Here is a 14,913-nt window from a genome sequence, read left to right on the forward strand (position 1 = left end):
ATGGTAGTCTGTCATCCACTCAATATCTTTGTTCATTTATTCGCCCTTCCATCTAGCCACCCACAAGTGCATTCTTACGTTCATGCACTCTATAAGCGAAAAGGAATAGAGATATTTGTTTACAGCAGGTACCTAAGTCAACAAGTGTTTATTGAAACCACCTATAAAGGCCGGCAAACTATTCTCAGTGCCTTGTACTGCGGTAGACAGAATATAAACCAGTAAACGAGTATGTAAATTAACATTTCACTTAATAGCAAGCGCTATGAAGAAAAAATGGGGTGTTGTGATTAATTAGTTGGCTGGGATGGCTAAGGAAGGCTCTTTTGGATTTGGAGGACGTAAATCCGGGGAGAAGAAATCCTGGGGCAAAATACCTCTAAAAACCGAAATCAGTCAAAGGGAGAAATAAAGTTTAAAACCCGTTTATTGCTTAAAAACTGCAGTCCAGCCCATTTCTGTCTCTCCTGCTTCAGCAGAAGCAAAACCGGCCCTCCCCTCACCTCAGGTACAGATAAACCTTCCTTGCCCATCTAACTACCCATTGATATGGAGATGAACTTCTCTCCATCCCTGAGGAATGATGCAAATACACTAAAGCCGTACTTCTTTCAGCCTCTGAACACCAATTGATATGCAGATGTACTAAAGCCAGGCAAGATATTCTGGAAATACTACAATTTTACCCACAAAGGATGACGAAAAACACCCCACAAACAAATGAAGACTAAGTAGGATCAAGCTTGGTGTGCTTTATAGAAGGTGAATGATGAGAAATTCCCTAGGATGACTCAAAACTGCCCACCTTTAAGGTTGCCAGAAGTGTCTTCCCAAAGCATTTTTATCCAACTTAAAATGCATGGACGTGTAACGCCCTGGATTATTGTAATTTCCTTTTAAGAAATAAAGGAGGTGGGTTTTATTTTATTTACCATTTTCAGTCAAGTAAATTGTTCTTTCTTGGTGCCGTAGATGGTTCAAGATTTCGTTGTTTAAATGGACAACGCTAGATACAGGTCAGGCTACTGTAGTGTTCCAAAACACTTGCTGTTTGAAGTCGTGGATCGGTTTACTGGAGTTTTCTCCAGTTTTTGCTTTTAGTTCTGTTTGTTTAACTGCCTTGAATTTAACTGGTTAATCGGATTCAGCTGACCTACGTGGCGCACCTCCTCTATTCTGTGAGATGTTAGCATCTGGGCAGGATGCTAGAAATGTGATAATCTACAAAAAGTGCCTGAGATATGATAAGCAATCACTAACGTGAGGCCCTTAGGTAAGAGAAAATCTTGTAAAAGTAGCCAAACGCACCATTATAAGGTAGCAGGGAGACAACCACAAATAAATACGAGAGCTGAGAACGCAGGCCAAGCGCTGGATCAGTCAGAGAGCCGCCAGCGCACCAGCTCCGAAGCGCCAGCTGTGTGTGGTTTCCATAGAAACGCCTACCCCGGCCCTCCCCAAGGCTCCGACCCCCTCGTAGCTGACAGCCAATGGCAGACAGGGAGGGTTCCGGCGCGTGCGCAGAGTGCGCCAGTGCCCCAAAGCACCGCCTGGGAGTGTGGGCGGAGCTGAGGCAGGAGTGAGCCGTACCCTCGGGCGCACGCGCCCTCCCAGCATTCAGCGGGCGCGCGGGCGGCGACCACTGAGTAGACGCAGGTGGCCGGCCCCGGCAGTTTAGGTGGCCTGAACCGACCACGTGGAGGAACGGTTGCCCCTACACCTACCCACGCCATGAAGCCCCCCGCAGGTACCGGCCGGGTCTCGGTGCGGCCCCTGTCGCCAGACCCGGGTGTCCCCTGCACCCTAGCGCCACCGGGGTTGCGACTTGGGCCTAAGAACAGCCCAGTGACCGGGGCTCCGGGGATGGGGGAGTCGGCCAGCCCGGGACCCCGACCCCTCTAGGGCCGAATGAATGAACTGGCTTTTCAAGCGCTTCACTCATTCCGCAAGCTCCGTGTCGCTTCTGCTAAGGACAGGTCGGGCCCGGAAATGGGCTGTGGGGGACGCCGGGCGTCCAGACAGGATTGCAGAGCCGGGAGCAGACATTCAACAGGCAAAGAAGCAAGCTGGGGCTATCGAGAGCTGTCGGTGCCTAAACTGGCGGCGCTTCTTTAGAGAGGGCAGTCCTGGAGGGCTTCTCGGAGGAAGCGGCATTGCCGACTAGGTTCTTTTGGGAGACGCAGCTGTCCTACCAAGACCTACCGGGGGAGCATCCCAGGTGGCAGAAACCAAGAAGGCAAAGGCAGGGAGGCAGGAGCACGGTTACGCATTTGGAGGGCGACCAGTCGTTTTGGCTAGAACATGGCTGGGGGCTCCTTTTATTTTCAGGGCGGAAGGGCGCGGTGGAGCGGCTTTCATTAGGGGAGCGATGTGCCCTGCGTACTGTATTTTAGAAATTGCCCAAGCTGGTTGGTGTATGGTGCCTCCTGGAAGTTTCTCCTGCCCGCTTAACCTCCCCCAGTTCTTTCTCCGCCCCATCGAGATGATAATAATTGTATTGATAGTTATCATAGTAAGGTTTTCTTGGGCTTCAGGAAGGCAGGAATGCTGTCTGCAGGATTGTTCTCTCAGAGACCTGGCCCATCGGTGGCAGTCAGTAAATATTACAGAATGAATGTGTCTGCTGAGTTTTTTAAGTCCTTGCTCCTCCATGTCATGTGGATCTCCGACCTTTCCTGAGTTCCTAGAGCCCTTCTTTACCACCAAATTTAATACAGACCCACAGTCCCTTTTCTGCAGTTCTGAAATCCTCTGCCAGTTGAAAGATTTTCCCCGAGTTCACAACAGTCATTTGGCCAGAATTTCCTACTTGTTCTAAGGGTGTGTTTTCCCACTTAGTGTATACCAGTGGTCCTCAGTTGGGGCGATTGTGCTACTTCAGGGGAACACTGGACGATATCAGAGGACATCCGTGGTTGTCACACTGGGGGTGCTCCAGGCATCTGAGTGGGTAGGGGCCAGGGAGGCTGCCCAGCCCCCATAGTGCCCTGCACAGCCCCACCCAAGAAAATGAGCCAGCCGCAAACATGGATAATGCTGTTAAAAACCCTGTCCTGGAGACACCAACAGGTCTGAGCCAGCAGTCCCCTGTAGAGACCCCCACACCATGCTCTTCACAAAAGGGGGGAGTCCAGGACCTCAGGGGCCCTGCTCAACCTCTGCTATGCCAGAAGGCGAAGATGATGCTCAAGTGGGCATTTTCCAGAGCAGCCCTTTCTACTTGCTTATTCCATAACCTCTCTTCATTAACTCAACAAGTGATGCGGGACAGGTATAGCCGTCCCAGCCGACAGGCGCCACAGGAATGCCACTGGGGCCTCTTGGGAAAGGGAAGACTGGCCGGGCAGGTGTCAGGGCAGAGGGATGACCTGTGGGAAGGCCCTGGAGACTTCTGGAAGGCCAATGTAGCTGGGCACAGAGAAGTTGGCAAAACCAGCTGGTCAAACCTGCCGTGTAGGATCCAGTGGAGTATAGATGGTGTAGACCAGAGGTCAGCAAACCAGTCTGTAGAACAGCCAAACAGTTGAGGCTTGGTGTGCCGTGTGCTGTCCCGGGGTCCCCTGTGAAATCACTTTCACTTTGTGGGCTGTTCAGTGTAAGGCCACTGTTTGCTAATCCCTGGTGTAGAGCTGGTCAGCGTCTGGACTTAATCCCAAGTGCAGGGTGGATCCCCAGAAAGGGGACAGGAGGATCTGATATTTAGAGTTGGAGGTGAGTGCACTGCACTGATTCACAGTACGGGAGGTGCAGTCAGACTGCGGGGGTTTGAACCACTTGACACCTGTGGGATCATGGCAGGAGACGTGAACTCATCCAACCTCAAAATTCCCATCTGTACAGTGGGGGCAACCTAGGGCGCGAAGCACAGAAGTGTCTGAGAATTCAGCCAAATGTCTTACACCCTGAACAGTCCAAGGAGTTTTCAAGTGATGGCTGTTATTACAGACCACAGTCAATAATCCAGAAACTCTTGGGGCTAGGAACATTTCAATAGCTAGGATTTTCTCCTGTTTTAGGAAGCTAATACAGTACGGGTGAACATGGGTTACATCCATGTTACATCCAGGTAGCACCCCATAATCAAATTAACTCTTACAGTGAAATGCATGTCAGCAGCAAAGTCTACGTCAGCACAGCTGACATTTGGGGCCGGTCACTCTCAGGGGTGGGGCTGGGCCCTGTGGGGTGTTGCAGGACATGCCTGACCTTCAGTCACTTGATGTGGTAGCATTAGTCCCCAGTTCTGATAACCACAGATGTCCCCAGATGTCACCTAATGTTCCCTGGGAGAATGAACCTGCACATCCCCACAAAGCCCTTGGACCTTGTCTGTGTGCACAGGGAAGCCACGGTCCTCCCCTTTCTCTCTACCCCCCGCTACTCTGACCCTGATTCCAGACTTGAGGCCGACCACACCTGGTGTGGGGTCTTCTCTGTCCAGCCTGTGCAGGAGACGCCTTGGACGCAGCGGCCTCGAGCTCTGTGGTGAACTACCTGAGGTGGGACCTGAGTGCCCAGCGGATAGGGGAGCTCACCGCAGAGCTCATCCAGCAGACCAAGCGCGTGTACGACCAGGTGGGCTCCCAGAAGTTTGAAGACGTGTCCTACGAGAGTACGCTCAAGGCGCTGGCCGACGTGGAGGTGACCTACACAGGTAAATCTAGGTCAGGGTCTGGGCAGGGAGGGTGACTCCCCTACTCCTGGGGGACCATGACGGATAAAGGCGCAGATGGGTAGGAAAGGCATCTGGCTGGTGCCAGTCGGTGGAGGCAGCCCCGCGGGCCCCCGGTTCCCCTGCATGTGTGCCCTGCTCCACTTCTCCGCCTGCTCAGTTCCCAGGCCGACGACGGGACAGTGCGTCGACCCGCATACCTTCCTGGGAGCCGGCTCAGGTGCTGGCCTTGAAACCAGAGCCCCTCTCACCCCTTTCTGCGTCCCAAAGGATACTTGTTTTCCTCTGAGTAACTGAGCTTGGCCCCTTTGGGCTTCTTCTCATTGCCCCCTGCTCTTTGGGTCACCTAATGCCGTCAGGTGTTCTCGTTACCACCCGCGGGATCCTTCTCGGGGTCTCTCTGCCTCCTGTGTGAGGAACAAGCTACTTGGTCAAAACCCTCATCCTGGAGCCTCTGTAGAGGTTGACAGTGTGGGGACAAAAGACCAAGAGAGGTCTGTTGGCAGAGGGATCACCCTCCACCAAAGTAGTTTTTCTGGGACCTTTGGAGATCCACCCACAAATTCCAGCTTGGGCTCTCAGGTCCCTGGATCCTAGCCGTGCCGGCTGTACCAACCGCTGGCCTCCACTACTCAGCCTCAAGTGGAGTGGGCTGGGGTGCCCCCGGTGAGGGCTGCAGCCGGGGAAGCCTCCCCCTCGTCTCTTGGGAAGGAGGCTCTCAGGATTGAGGGATGCTGATTCCCCCTTACCAGGCATAACCTGCTAGACATTGTTTATTCTTTCCACTTCCACACCTGTGGCCTTTTATTTCCGTCTCCACTCAGGAACCTGGGAATTGCAAAGAAAACTAATTGCACTGTGGCACTCCCCTTGACCAGCCCTTCAGTGCCTTCCTGCTATTCTTGGGTGAGGGCCTGAGTCCCCAGCGTGGCCTTCGGCACACCCTGTGCTACTGGCCCCTTGCCCTCCGCTGGGCTGTGTGTGCCCATCCAGGCGGCCGCCTGCACTTCCTTGAGCTCCTGCCTGCTGGACGTGGTTTCCTCTGTGCTTAAAGTCCCCAGGATTCCCTTCCCGTGACCCCTGCCCACACCTGCTGCCAAGGTTGACAGCCACTCTGCAGTCCCAGTGCCTCACTCCACACAATCTTATATGCCCCTTACCTGTATATCCCAAAGGGCAGAGGCCATTTGTGGTCTGTCTGCCATTCTCTTGGGCAGCCAGCAACGCCCAGCCCAGAGCCCACCTCACTTAGTACAAGCCCCACGTCTGCAGAGGTCTCCATGCCGCAGCCGAGCACACCCAGACCTGAGGACATCTCCACTGGCCTACAGCCGGGGAAACCACCACACTGTGATTTGCATTCAAGTCTCCCCGACGCAGTGTGTTCTTTTTAGACCCCTCTGTTGAGGTAATTCACATGGCATGTAATTTGCCCATTTCAGCATATGACGCAGTGGCTTTTAGTGTATTCACCGTGTCCAGCTGTCACCACTGTTATCACATTTCCACTGTTACCACTGGCTATTAAACACTTCCTTCCCCCCCAAGCAGAAAGCCCATCCCCATGGGCGTCACTGCACACCCTCCCCAGCCCCTGGCACCCACGGACCCACATTTTATGGATTTGCCTGTTGGGAAGCTGTCGCAGAAACGGGGTCACACGCCGTGTGGCCGTGTGTGTGGAGTCTCTCTGAGCACCATGTGCTCAGGGCCTGTCTGCGTGTGGGATGGTCAGGGCTCCACTCCTGGAATGCAGTCCCTTCAGCTTGTGGTTCTGCCCTCTTCTCTGCTGTGGTCCTCCTCTGCGTGGAGTGTCAGGAGTTGGCTCTGTGTCCGTTGGGCCTTGGGTTCTGAGGTCGTGGATGACAAGGCTCATTTCCAGGGTGGGGAGAGACACACGGGTGAGCCCTGTGCCCGCGGTGAGGTTGGCGCTCGTGTCTCCCTCTGGGTCCTGATTTCACACTTGCCATGGTCTCCCCATTTCAGTTCAGCGGAATATCCTTGACTTCCCCCAGCACGTTTCTCCGTCCAAGGACATCCGGGCGGCCAGCACAGAGGCGGACAAGAAGCTGTCGGAGTTCGACGTGGAGATGAGCATGAGGCGGGACGTGTACCAGAGGGTCGTCTGGCTGCAGGTGGGTGCCGTGGGCCCCGAGCGCAGGGCCCGGGCTGCGTGGTCCTTGTTCACATCCCTTCTTGAGAAACCGCCCAGCTGCTTTCCTCATCAGCCGTTCCCTTTTACGTTCCCTCTGCCGTCTGGGTGATCCTGCTTCTCCTCTGCCTTGTACTGATGGCTCGTGTAAGCAGGGTTTCAACTCTCTCACTCCAGGAAAAAGTTGAGAAGGACTCACTGAGGCCAGAGGCCATACGGTACCTGGAGCGGCTGATCAAACTGGGCAGGAGGAACGGGCTGCACCTGCCTGCGGACACTCAGGAGGTGAGTGCTGGCCTTCTGAGGTGAGCATGGGGGTGTTCCTGTGCCCCAGCTGAGGGCCTGCCTCACTTCGTGCCCATCCTGCTGCTTTCTGGGCTCCAGGAGGGCAGGTCTGTCCCGAGCAACTTGCTCTGCCTCCATCCTCCCAGGTCCCGGGGCTCCCTTGGCCAAGGAGAGAGCGCGCAGGGGGCTCGGGCGGCATTGGGCACCCTGCCGGGGTCTCCCTCGTGCTCTGCTGCAGCGTGGCCCACACACCAGGCAGTTCAGTGTGGCCAGCTGGGAGTCCACAGTCTTAACTCACACTGTTGGGAGTGTGGCGTGTGGCCGTCAGCACTATCCGTTGAGAACCCCTGAGGCAGGGGGGGACACAACCACCTGGGAGGCGCCCAGTCGGTCCAGGAGGTGGGGGCTCTGAAGCCTCTCTCGCTCCCCCAGCACGTGATGTTTTCCTGCTGCATCTTACAGCCTTAACTGGCACGGCTCGTTGGGGGAGGCTGGGACGTAACTGGAAGGGTCCAGCACTGGCGCATGTGGCAGAGCCTGCCTCCCTAGCTCAGGAGCTGGGGTTCCCTGCAGGGCTGGCTGTCAGGCTCTCTGTCCCACCTGTCTCTCCCGTCCCAAGGACATTGTCCTGTCATGTGCTGGGGGCAGGGGCACCATCTGAGGGCCGGGCAGATGTTAGCCGTGCTGGGCACCTCCTTGCACACAACAAGGTCAGCCTGTGTCTCTATTCAAATGTCTGCAAAAGCCTAGCCTATGGATGGAGGGTACTTCCCGGGCAGCAGGGCCCAGAGCTCTCACCCTTGGCCCAAGCAGGTGGAGAGCCTGAGGGCCTCGGGGGCAGATGTGTGCATCCTGGTGCATGTGCACCACCTTGGGGCTGCGCGTCTGCATCAGTCCCCCTGTGTCCTGTGCTCCCCCCACCCGCTGCCTCTCCCTGGGGCTCCAGGGCCAGCCCCTCTCAGGCTGCCTTTTTTCCTCCAGAAAATCAAAAGCATCAAGAAGAAGCTGAGCCTTCTGTGCATCGACTTCAACAAGAACCTGAATGAGGACACCACCTTCTTGCCCTTCACCCGGGAGGAGCTGGGTACGGCCAGGCTGGAGGGTGGCAGAGGCGGAGGCCTTTGCGTCTGGCCGCCCCTGGGCAAGCAGCTTTCTTCACTGGAGCACCCACATCATTTTGGAACCTAAGTTTTTAGATCCTTCCTCTGGGAGGCACGGGGTCTGTCTATCGAGATTCTGCTTCTGGTGGCCTGTGTCCCAGAGTGGTGGCGGGAGTGCCAGGCAGGATGTTGTGGGGGGAGGCTCGGCCTTACTGAGACTTCCCTGCCAGCTGCTCTTCATTTTTTTTTTCAAAATCTTGTGTAACGAGGGGGTATACCGAGACCTGTCTGAGCCCCGTCCCCACACGTGGCTGTGCACCTGGCCATGCACCTGGCTGCGCGGGGGGATTGGAAACGCTGGGGTCTTTGCATCCTTCTCAGTTTCTCTGTCATGCCTGCATAGCTCTTCCTCCTGGAGGGTGTCCTGGTGGCTTCTCTTTGGAGTTTTGAGCACGAAGTGGGGGACTGAGCAGGGTGGGGAGGCCGGGCACCCTGCCAGCCCTGTGCCCAGCCTTCCTGCCTCTGAGCTGGTGCAGTGGCTATTGGTGCTGGAAAAGCCCGATTCCCTCTCCAGGGGGGCTCCCGGAGGACTTTCTGAGCTCGCTGGAGAAGACGGAGGACGAGAAGTTGAAGGTCACCCTCAAGTATCCCCACTACTTCCCTCTCCTGAAGAAGTGCCACGTGCCCGAGACCCGGCGGAAGGTGGAAGAGGCCTTCAACTGCCGGTGCAAACAGGTGAGGCGGCACCCGGCCCATGCTGCCCACCTGCCTGCGGGGTTCAGCCACGGAGGCGCCTCAGCGAGCTCCCTCTGCCCAGTGCAGGCATCTGAGCCCCCCTTTCCCGGGCTCTCTGCGTGTAAGTCCCGATGCCCTGTCTGTCTCCGGTCTCACGGAGCTGGCTGCCTGTCGGTTCCAGGAGAACTGTGCCATCCTCAGCGAGCTGGTGACCCTCCGGGCCCAGAAGTCCACCCTGCTGGGATTCAGCACGCATGCCGACTACGTCCTGGAGATGAACATGGCGAAGACCAGCCAGGCGGTGGCCGCTTTCCTAGGTAACCCCAAGCCTCCCTCCGCGGGTTGGGGAATGGGGGTTTAGGGTTCTTGACTGTGATGTATGGGGCCTCTGCAACCCCGTTCTGTCCTCCGTGGAGGTTAGGGGCCTCACGCCTCCTCCAGCCCCTTACCCGGCCTGGTGGGAGCGTCAGGCTCTGGGGCGAGGCCTGCGTCTGCCCTTGCTCTGCGACTTCGCGGTGGACAATTCCACTCTGGGGGTGTGTCTCGGGGTCTTACTGCCCGTTCCTAAAGTGCCAGCTGGGGGCGGGGAGTCAGGCCGGGTGGGGCAGGGGTGGGGGGGGCGGAGGAGGGGCGGGGGAGCGCGGTGGGGAGAGGCGGGGGCGGGGCAGGGTGGGGAGGGGCCCGGGAGCGGGGGTGGGGGAGCACAGGGTGGGGTTTTGGCAGGGAGAAGGGGCGGGGCGTCGGCAGGGGCGGGGCTGGGTGGGGGAGCACGGGGAGGGGCGTCGCAGGGGTGGGGCGGGGGAGTTGCCACGTTGCGGTGGCAGCCTTGTCTTTCCCTTCCGCCCTGTGCAGACGAGCTGGCCCGGAAGCTGAAGCCCCTCGGGGAGCAGGAGCGTGCCGTGATCCTGGAGCTGAAAAAGGCCGAGTGCGAGAAGCGCGGCCTGGACTTCGACGGGCGGATCAATGCCTGGGACATGCGCTACTACATGAACCAGGTGGAGGAGACGCGCTATAGCGTGGACCAGAACCTGCTCAAGGAGTACTTCCCCATGCAGGTGGTCACCCGGGGGCTGCTCAGCATCTACCAGGAGCTGCTGGGGCTGACCTTCGACCTGGAGGAGCACGCGGCCGTGTGGCACGAGGACGTGACGCTCTACACCGTGAGGGACTCGGCCTCGGGCAAGGCCATCGGGAAGTTCTACCTGGACCTGTACCCGCGGTGCGTGTGGGCTGCGCGTCGTCCGGGCCCCTGCCTTCCCTCCTGTGAGTGGGGCGCGTGTCCGCCTCCGCCGTGCAGTCCGGGGCCGGCTGTTGGGGTGGGGCCTGGGGCGGTGCGGGCGTGCGCCCCTCTGCCGAGAATAAAGTTGAGGCTGTTCAACGTGTCCGTTTGCCTCATCGGGCAGAGACGGTTGAGTGAGGGACCCAGGGCCAGTGAGCGTAAGAATCGGGGCTGCTGCGGGGTCACTAGCCCTCTGGGCCGGTCTGCGGGGGCGGCAGACCCCCCCCCCAGCCGGGCTGACCCTGCCTCCCCCAGGGAAGGGAAGTATGGACACGCGGCCTGCTTCGGCCTGCAGCCGGGCTGCCTGCAGCAGGATGGGAGCCGCCAGATCGCCATCGCGGCCATGGTGGCCAACTTCACCAAGCCCACCCCGGACACCCCCTCCCTGCTGCAACACGACGAGGTGGAGACCTACTTCCACGAGTTCGGGCACGTGATGCACCAGCTGTGCTCTCAGGTGGGGGCAGGGGCCGTGGCAGCTGGGCAGGGGGCTAGCTGCCCCTGCCCGCCGCTCAGTGAGTCTGCAGGCCAGTGAATTTTAACGCCACCATGCGCGGTAATGGCCTCTCACCAGTTTCACTGCAAAGTCCCACAGACGCAGAAGTGTGTTTCCAGGTCCTGGAGGCTGAGGTCCAAGGTCAGGGTGCCGGCAGGACCTGTTCCCCTAGGGCCTCCTGGGCGTGTCGGCGCTGCCCTCTCCCTGTGCCCTCAGTGGCCGTTCCTCTGGGCGTGCCTTTGTCCTGATCTTTTGGATTAGGGCCCCCCGCGTGACCTCATTTAACCTTGGTTACCTCTTAAAAGACCCATCCCCAAATGCAGCCCCGCTAAGGCCTGGGGATCAGGGCTTCAACGCAGGAATTTCAGCTCAGCCGCTCTCGGTCTCGGCTGTTGGAAGGAGTCAGTGAGGATAACGTGCGTGTGTGACTCATTTAGGGCCGTGTTCGGCGCACATGGGCCTGTCTGCTGGCCACCGCCAGGCAGTGCTGCTCGTGCGATCCGGCGAGAGTCGGAGTGAAGCGCGGAGCCGGGCGCAGGGTCCGCCGTTCCTGCAGCCCCGCTCCGCCCCGCAGGCCGAGTTCGCCATGTTCAGCGGAACGCACGTGGAGCGGGACTTCGTGGAGGCGCCGTCGCAGATGCTGGAGAACTGGGTGTGGGAGAAGGAGCCGCTGCTGCGGATGTCCCAGCACTTCCGGACCGGCAGCGCCATCCCCCAGGAGCTGCTGGAGAAACTCATCAAGTCCCGGCAGGCCAACACGGGTGCGCGGCCGACCCCCCGCCCCCCGCCCCCGCCTGGTCTCTGTTCTCTGGACCTGGAGGCTGGGAGGAAGGGGAGTCCTGGCAGCTTTCGGGCAGGCCCCTGGTGCCCACACCACACCCTTGGGAGGGCTGCCCTCGAGGATTTCTGGGCCGCCTGGTGGGCACAGCCAGTCCCCCATTGCCTTCCACCTGCCCAGGTCTCTTCAACCTGCGGCAGATCGTCCTGGCCAAGGTGGACCAGGCCCTGCACACACAGACAGCCGCAGACCCAGCTGAGGAGTACGCCCGTCTCTGCCAGGACATCCTTGGGGTCCCAGCCACGCCAGGTAGCCATTCAAGGGTCAGGCCTACGTTAGAGGCCAGGGTCTCAGCGGTTCCCCACGTCGTGAGGATCTAGTGACAGTGGAGGGGAGTCAAGACAGTTCACCAAGCAGGTGACCCCGGCCTCGTCTCTGCTTTGTGTCCCCACCCTGCTGGCTTCCCCGTGGGCAGTGGGGGTGGCGGTTCCCACCCTCCCTGTCAGACCCACCCTCACACTGGGTGCTGCCTCCTTCCCAGCCCCGTACTCCTCCTCACGGGCACCCTGCCCCACATGGCTTTGTAAATGCTTGGAAGGTGCAGGAGCCCTGGTGGTCTCAGACCCTGGGGATGACACATACACGAGGTTAGGGTACGCCGTTGCGTGCCTGCGCAAGTGTACACCCGGCCTGAGCACTCAGGCAGCTAGGTGTGGGAAGACAGGCGGGCGTCCGGTACAGGCAGTGTGACATCGGTTTTGCTATTCTGTGAGCATCTATAAATTCCTCCCAAAAGTGGTGTCAGTGCACACCCTCTGTAGGGGGTGCGCCTTGACTCGGCGGTGTCTCCTGACATCGTGACAGCTGATGTCATTGAAATGGTTTGGGGCACCTCCAGGGTACCGCAGGCAAAAAAGATTTACTACTTCCTTGGGCCAAGTTACCTGGCCCCCGTTTCCTAGAAGGGTTGGGCTCGTTCCCCTCTTCCTGTGGGGGGCTCTGATGAGGCTGCTTTGAGTCCCCCTCTCCTGGAAGGGGCACTGATGCATCGGACCTCGTCTCCCAGGGACCAACATGCCCGCGACCTTCGGCCACCTGGCGGGTGGCTATGACGCCCAGTACTACGGCTACCTGTGGAGCGAGGTGTACTCCATGGACATGTTCCACACGCGCTTCAAGCAGGAGGGCATCCTGAATGGCAAGGTGAGGGGTGGCAGGCTGCTGGGCAAGCACTGACCTCAGAGTGATGCCCCCACTGCCCAGGACCCAGGGCCCATGTACATCTGCAGCCAGCCCCGGGTGGGTGCAGGGGCCGAGGCGCCTGCTGGGCTTCTCTGGGGGCTGGAGATGGGCCCCCCTCAGCCCTGAGAGGCCCCACCCTGGACCTGCCTGGGGCTCTGCACACACTGGTGCAGGCCCACTGGGCGCAGGGCAGAGGACGCTGGAGGACCCTGGCCAGCGCTGCCCCTCTGCCCCTTACAGGTCGGCATGGACTACCGAAGCTGCATCCTGAGGCCTGGTGGCTCCCAGGATGCCAGTGTCATGCTGAAGCTCTTCCTGGGCCGGGACCCCAAGCAGGACGCCTTCCTCCTGAGCAAGGGGCTGCTGGTGGGGGACAGTGAGCCGCCAGCATGCTGACGTGCCTGGGCCTCTGCCCGCCCCAGACTCAGGGCTCCACGCGGCTGGCTTCCCCATGCCTTAGCTCCCGGTGGAAACGGGGTGGCCTGCGACCAGCGGGGGCAGGTGGGGAGGGGGCTGTTCAACGCCATTGCTTGTGTCCAGTCTCCACAACCCCTCCTTGGCAGCCGGCTCAAGTTGAGAAGGTCCTGTCTCCACTGTCTGGAGAGCCTGTGGCCCTTCAAGGCCTCGTCTTTGTTGCACTAATGCACCCCTTCCTGGGAAGTTTTCCTAGTGAAGATGGTTCTTTGAAATGCAGCCATTAAAAAAGAGAGACTGCTGGCCTGGTCTTTGACTTTGTCCCTCTTAACCACAGAATAGGGGGACGTGGTGGCCACACTTGGGGGTGGCCACTCGGCTTATTGCATCAAGTTCTGGTGCAGTAAGCTCTGAACTTGGCTGGGGGTCCGCCTGAGGCTGCGGGTACCGCAGGCTGCTGTCTGCCGGAGTGTTCTGGATCCTGTCGCATTTGGGTCACTGGGAGGCGGCTGAGCTGGGGGAGGGAGTTCAGCAGGGATTTGGTGACCATGGAGCCGGGGTGTCAGGATCGTCCCTGAGCGATGCCTGTTTCCCGCCAACCTGTCCCCTCCCTATTCAGGGGGCCTGTGTGGCACCAGGTTCAGCTGTTCCCAGGTGGGTGGCTGGGCATGGCACAGCTCCTGTCCGGCCCTGTACAGAGAGTCCTTGGGATTGTGATGTGCAGGTTTCTGACTCATGGGCACGGTGGCTGCTGGAAGCCTGGCCGTGGCCTTTCTAGCCCTGGGCCCTAGAAGATAAAGGCAGTGGCCTGTCTCCCGTGAATGGCTCGGCTCCCTCTAGCCGACAGCAATGCAGCAAAGCCTGGACCCAAAACCTGGGGTGGGGCAGCCTTCAGTCCTCTGGTAGTTCTTCCAAAGGGCTTTAGTTGGTAGTTTCTGGTTGTGTAGGAATTTGGAACAGGTCGTTTGTGGTTAGAATGGCAGTGCCCCTGTGCGTTTGGTCTGGACTGGTCTCAGGAGCCCTGCCCCTGCCGCACATCATCCTCTCCACCCCTTCATCCCCCGAAAGGGGACTGATGGGTGGACCAAGAAATCAGGTGGTGCCCCAGGCCGATGTGCAGCCGTGCCATCTCGGGTCCACCCCTTGGAGGGACAGTTGGCCACCCTCTCCTGTCTGTCCTCAGTACCCCTAAGCCAGCCAGCTGTGGCACCTGCTCCTCTGCAGACCCAGCTCAGTACCCTGCGGCCACCTGCTCCTCTTAAATTCCAGGGCAGGGGTGAAGTGTTCCCTCAGAGCTGGTGGGCACCCTACAGCCAGGAGGGCTCTGCAGGAAGATGGAGGTGGGTACTGTTAGGCTGGAGAAAGGAAAAACAAGGACATGCAAACAGAACAGAGAGATGCCATAGGGGGAGAACAGACCAGACCCCAAAGTCTGTGCTGTATATGGAAAGGGGACAGCTCTCCCTGAATTCCATCCTGATGTGCCAACTAAGACCCGGATGTCAGCCTTCTCCCTCTTGGAAAGAAAAAAGTTTCTAGTTGACTATTGTGTCACCTTTAGCCAATCATACCTCTCCACACCCCCTAGGATAGCTTGCCCACTCCTCCCCGTCCTAACCCCTTAAAGCCCCCCACCTCCCTGACCAGGTGTGACTTCTGGCAAGAAGGCCACAGAACCTCACCCGGGGGTATTTAAATAAATTACCTGGCCCTTTGTTGCCTCTCTTTGCCTGCTTATTCCAGCTAGAATTTATCTTACA

General features: G+C 58.7%; 1 protein-coding gene across 1 annotated transcript; it reads left to right on the forward strand.

The window, feature by feature from the left end:
• The first annotated feature begins 1,581 nt into the window (after positions 1 to 1,581).
• Positions 1,582 to 13,456, forward strand: THOP1 (thimet oligopeptidase 1). Its single transcript, XM_036890757.2, has 13 exons — positions 1,582 to 1,747; positions 4,442 to 4,654; positions 6,659 to 6,807; positions 7,002 to 7,109; positions 8,091 to 8,193; positions 8,784 to 8,944; positions 9,126 to 9,261; positions 9,797 to 10,163; positions 10,479 to 10,680; positions 11,294 to 11,480; positions 11,678 to 11,806; positions 12,564 to 12,700; positions 12,980 to 13,456. Exons 1-13 carry the CDS (start codon positions 1,732 to 1,734, stop codon positions 13,133 to 13,135), a joined length of 2,064 nt encoding a protein of 687 aa, XP_036746652.1. The 5' UTR covers positions 1,582 to 1,731; the 3' UTR covers positions 13,136 to 13,456.
• The last annotated feature ends 1,457 nt before the right edge of the window (positions 13,457 to 14,913 follow it).

This window comes from Manis pentadactyla, chromosome 12 (genome assembly GCF_030020395.1).
Source record: "Manis pentadactyla isolate mManPen7 chromosome 12, mManPen7.hap1, whole genome shotgun sequence".
Taxonomy (NCBI): Eukaryota; Metazoa; Chordata; class Mammalia; order Pholidota; family Manidae; genus Manis; species Manis pentadactyla.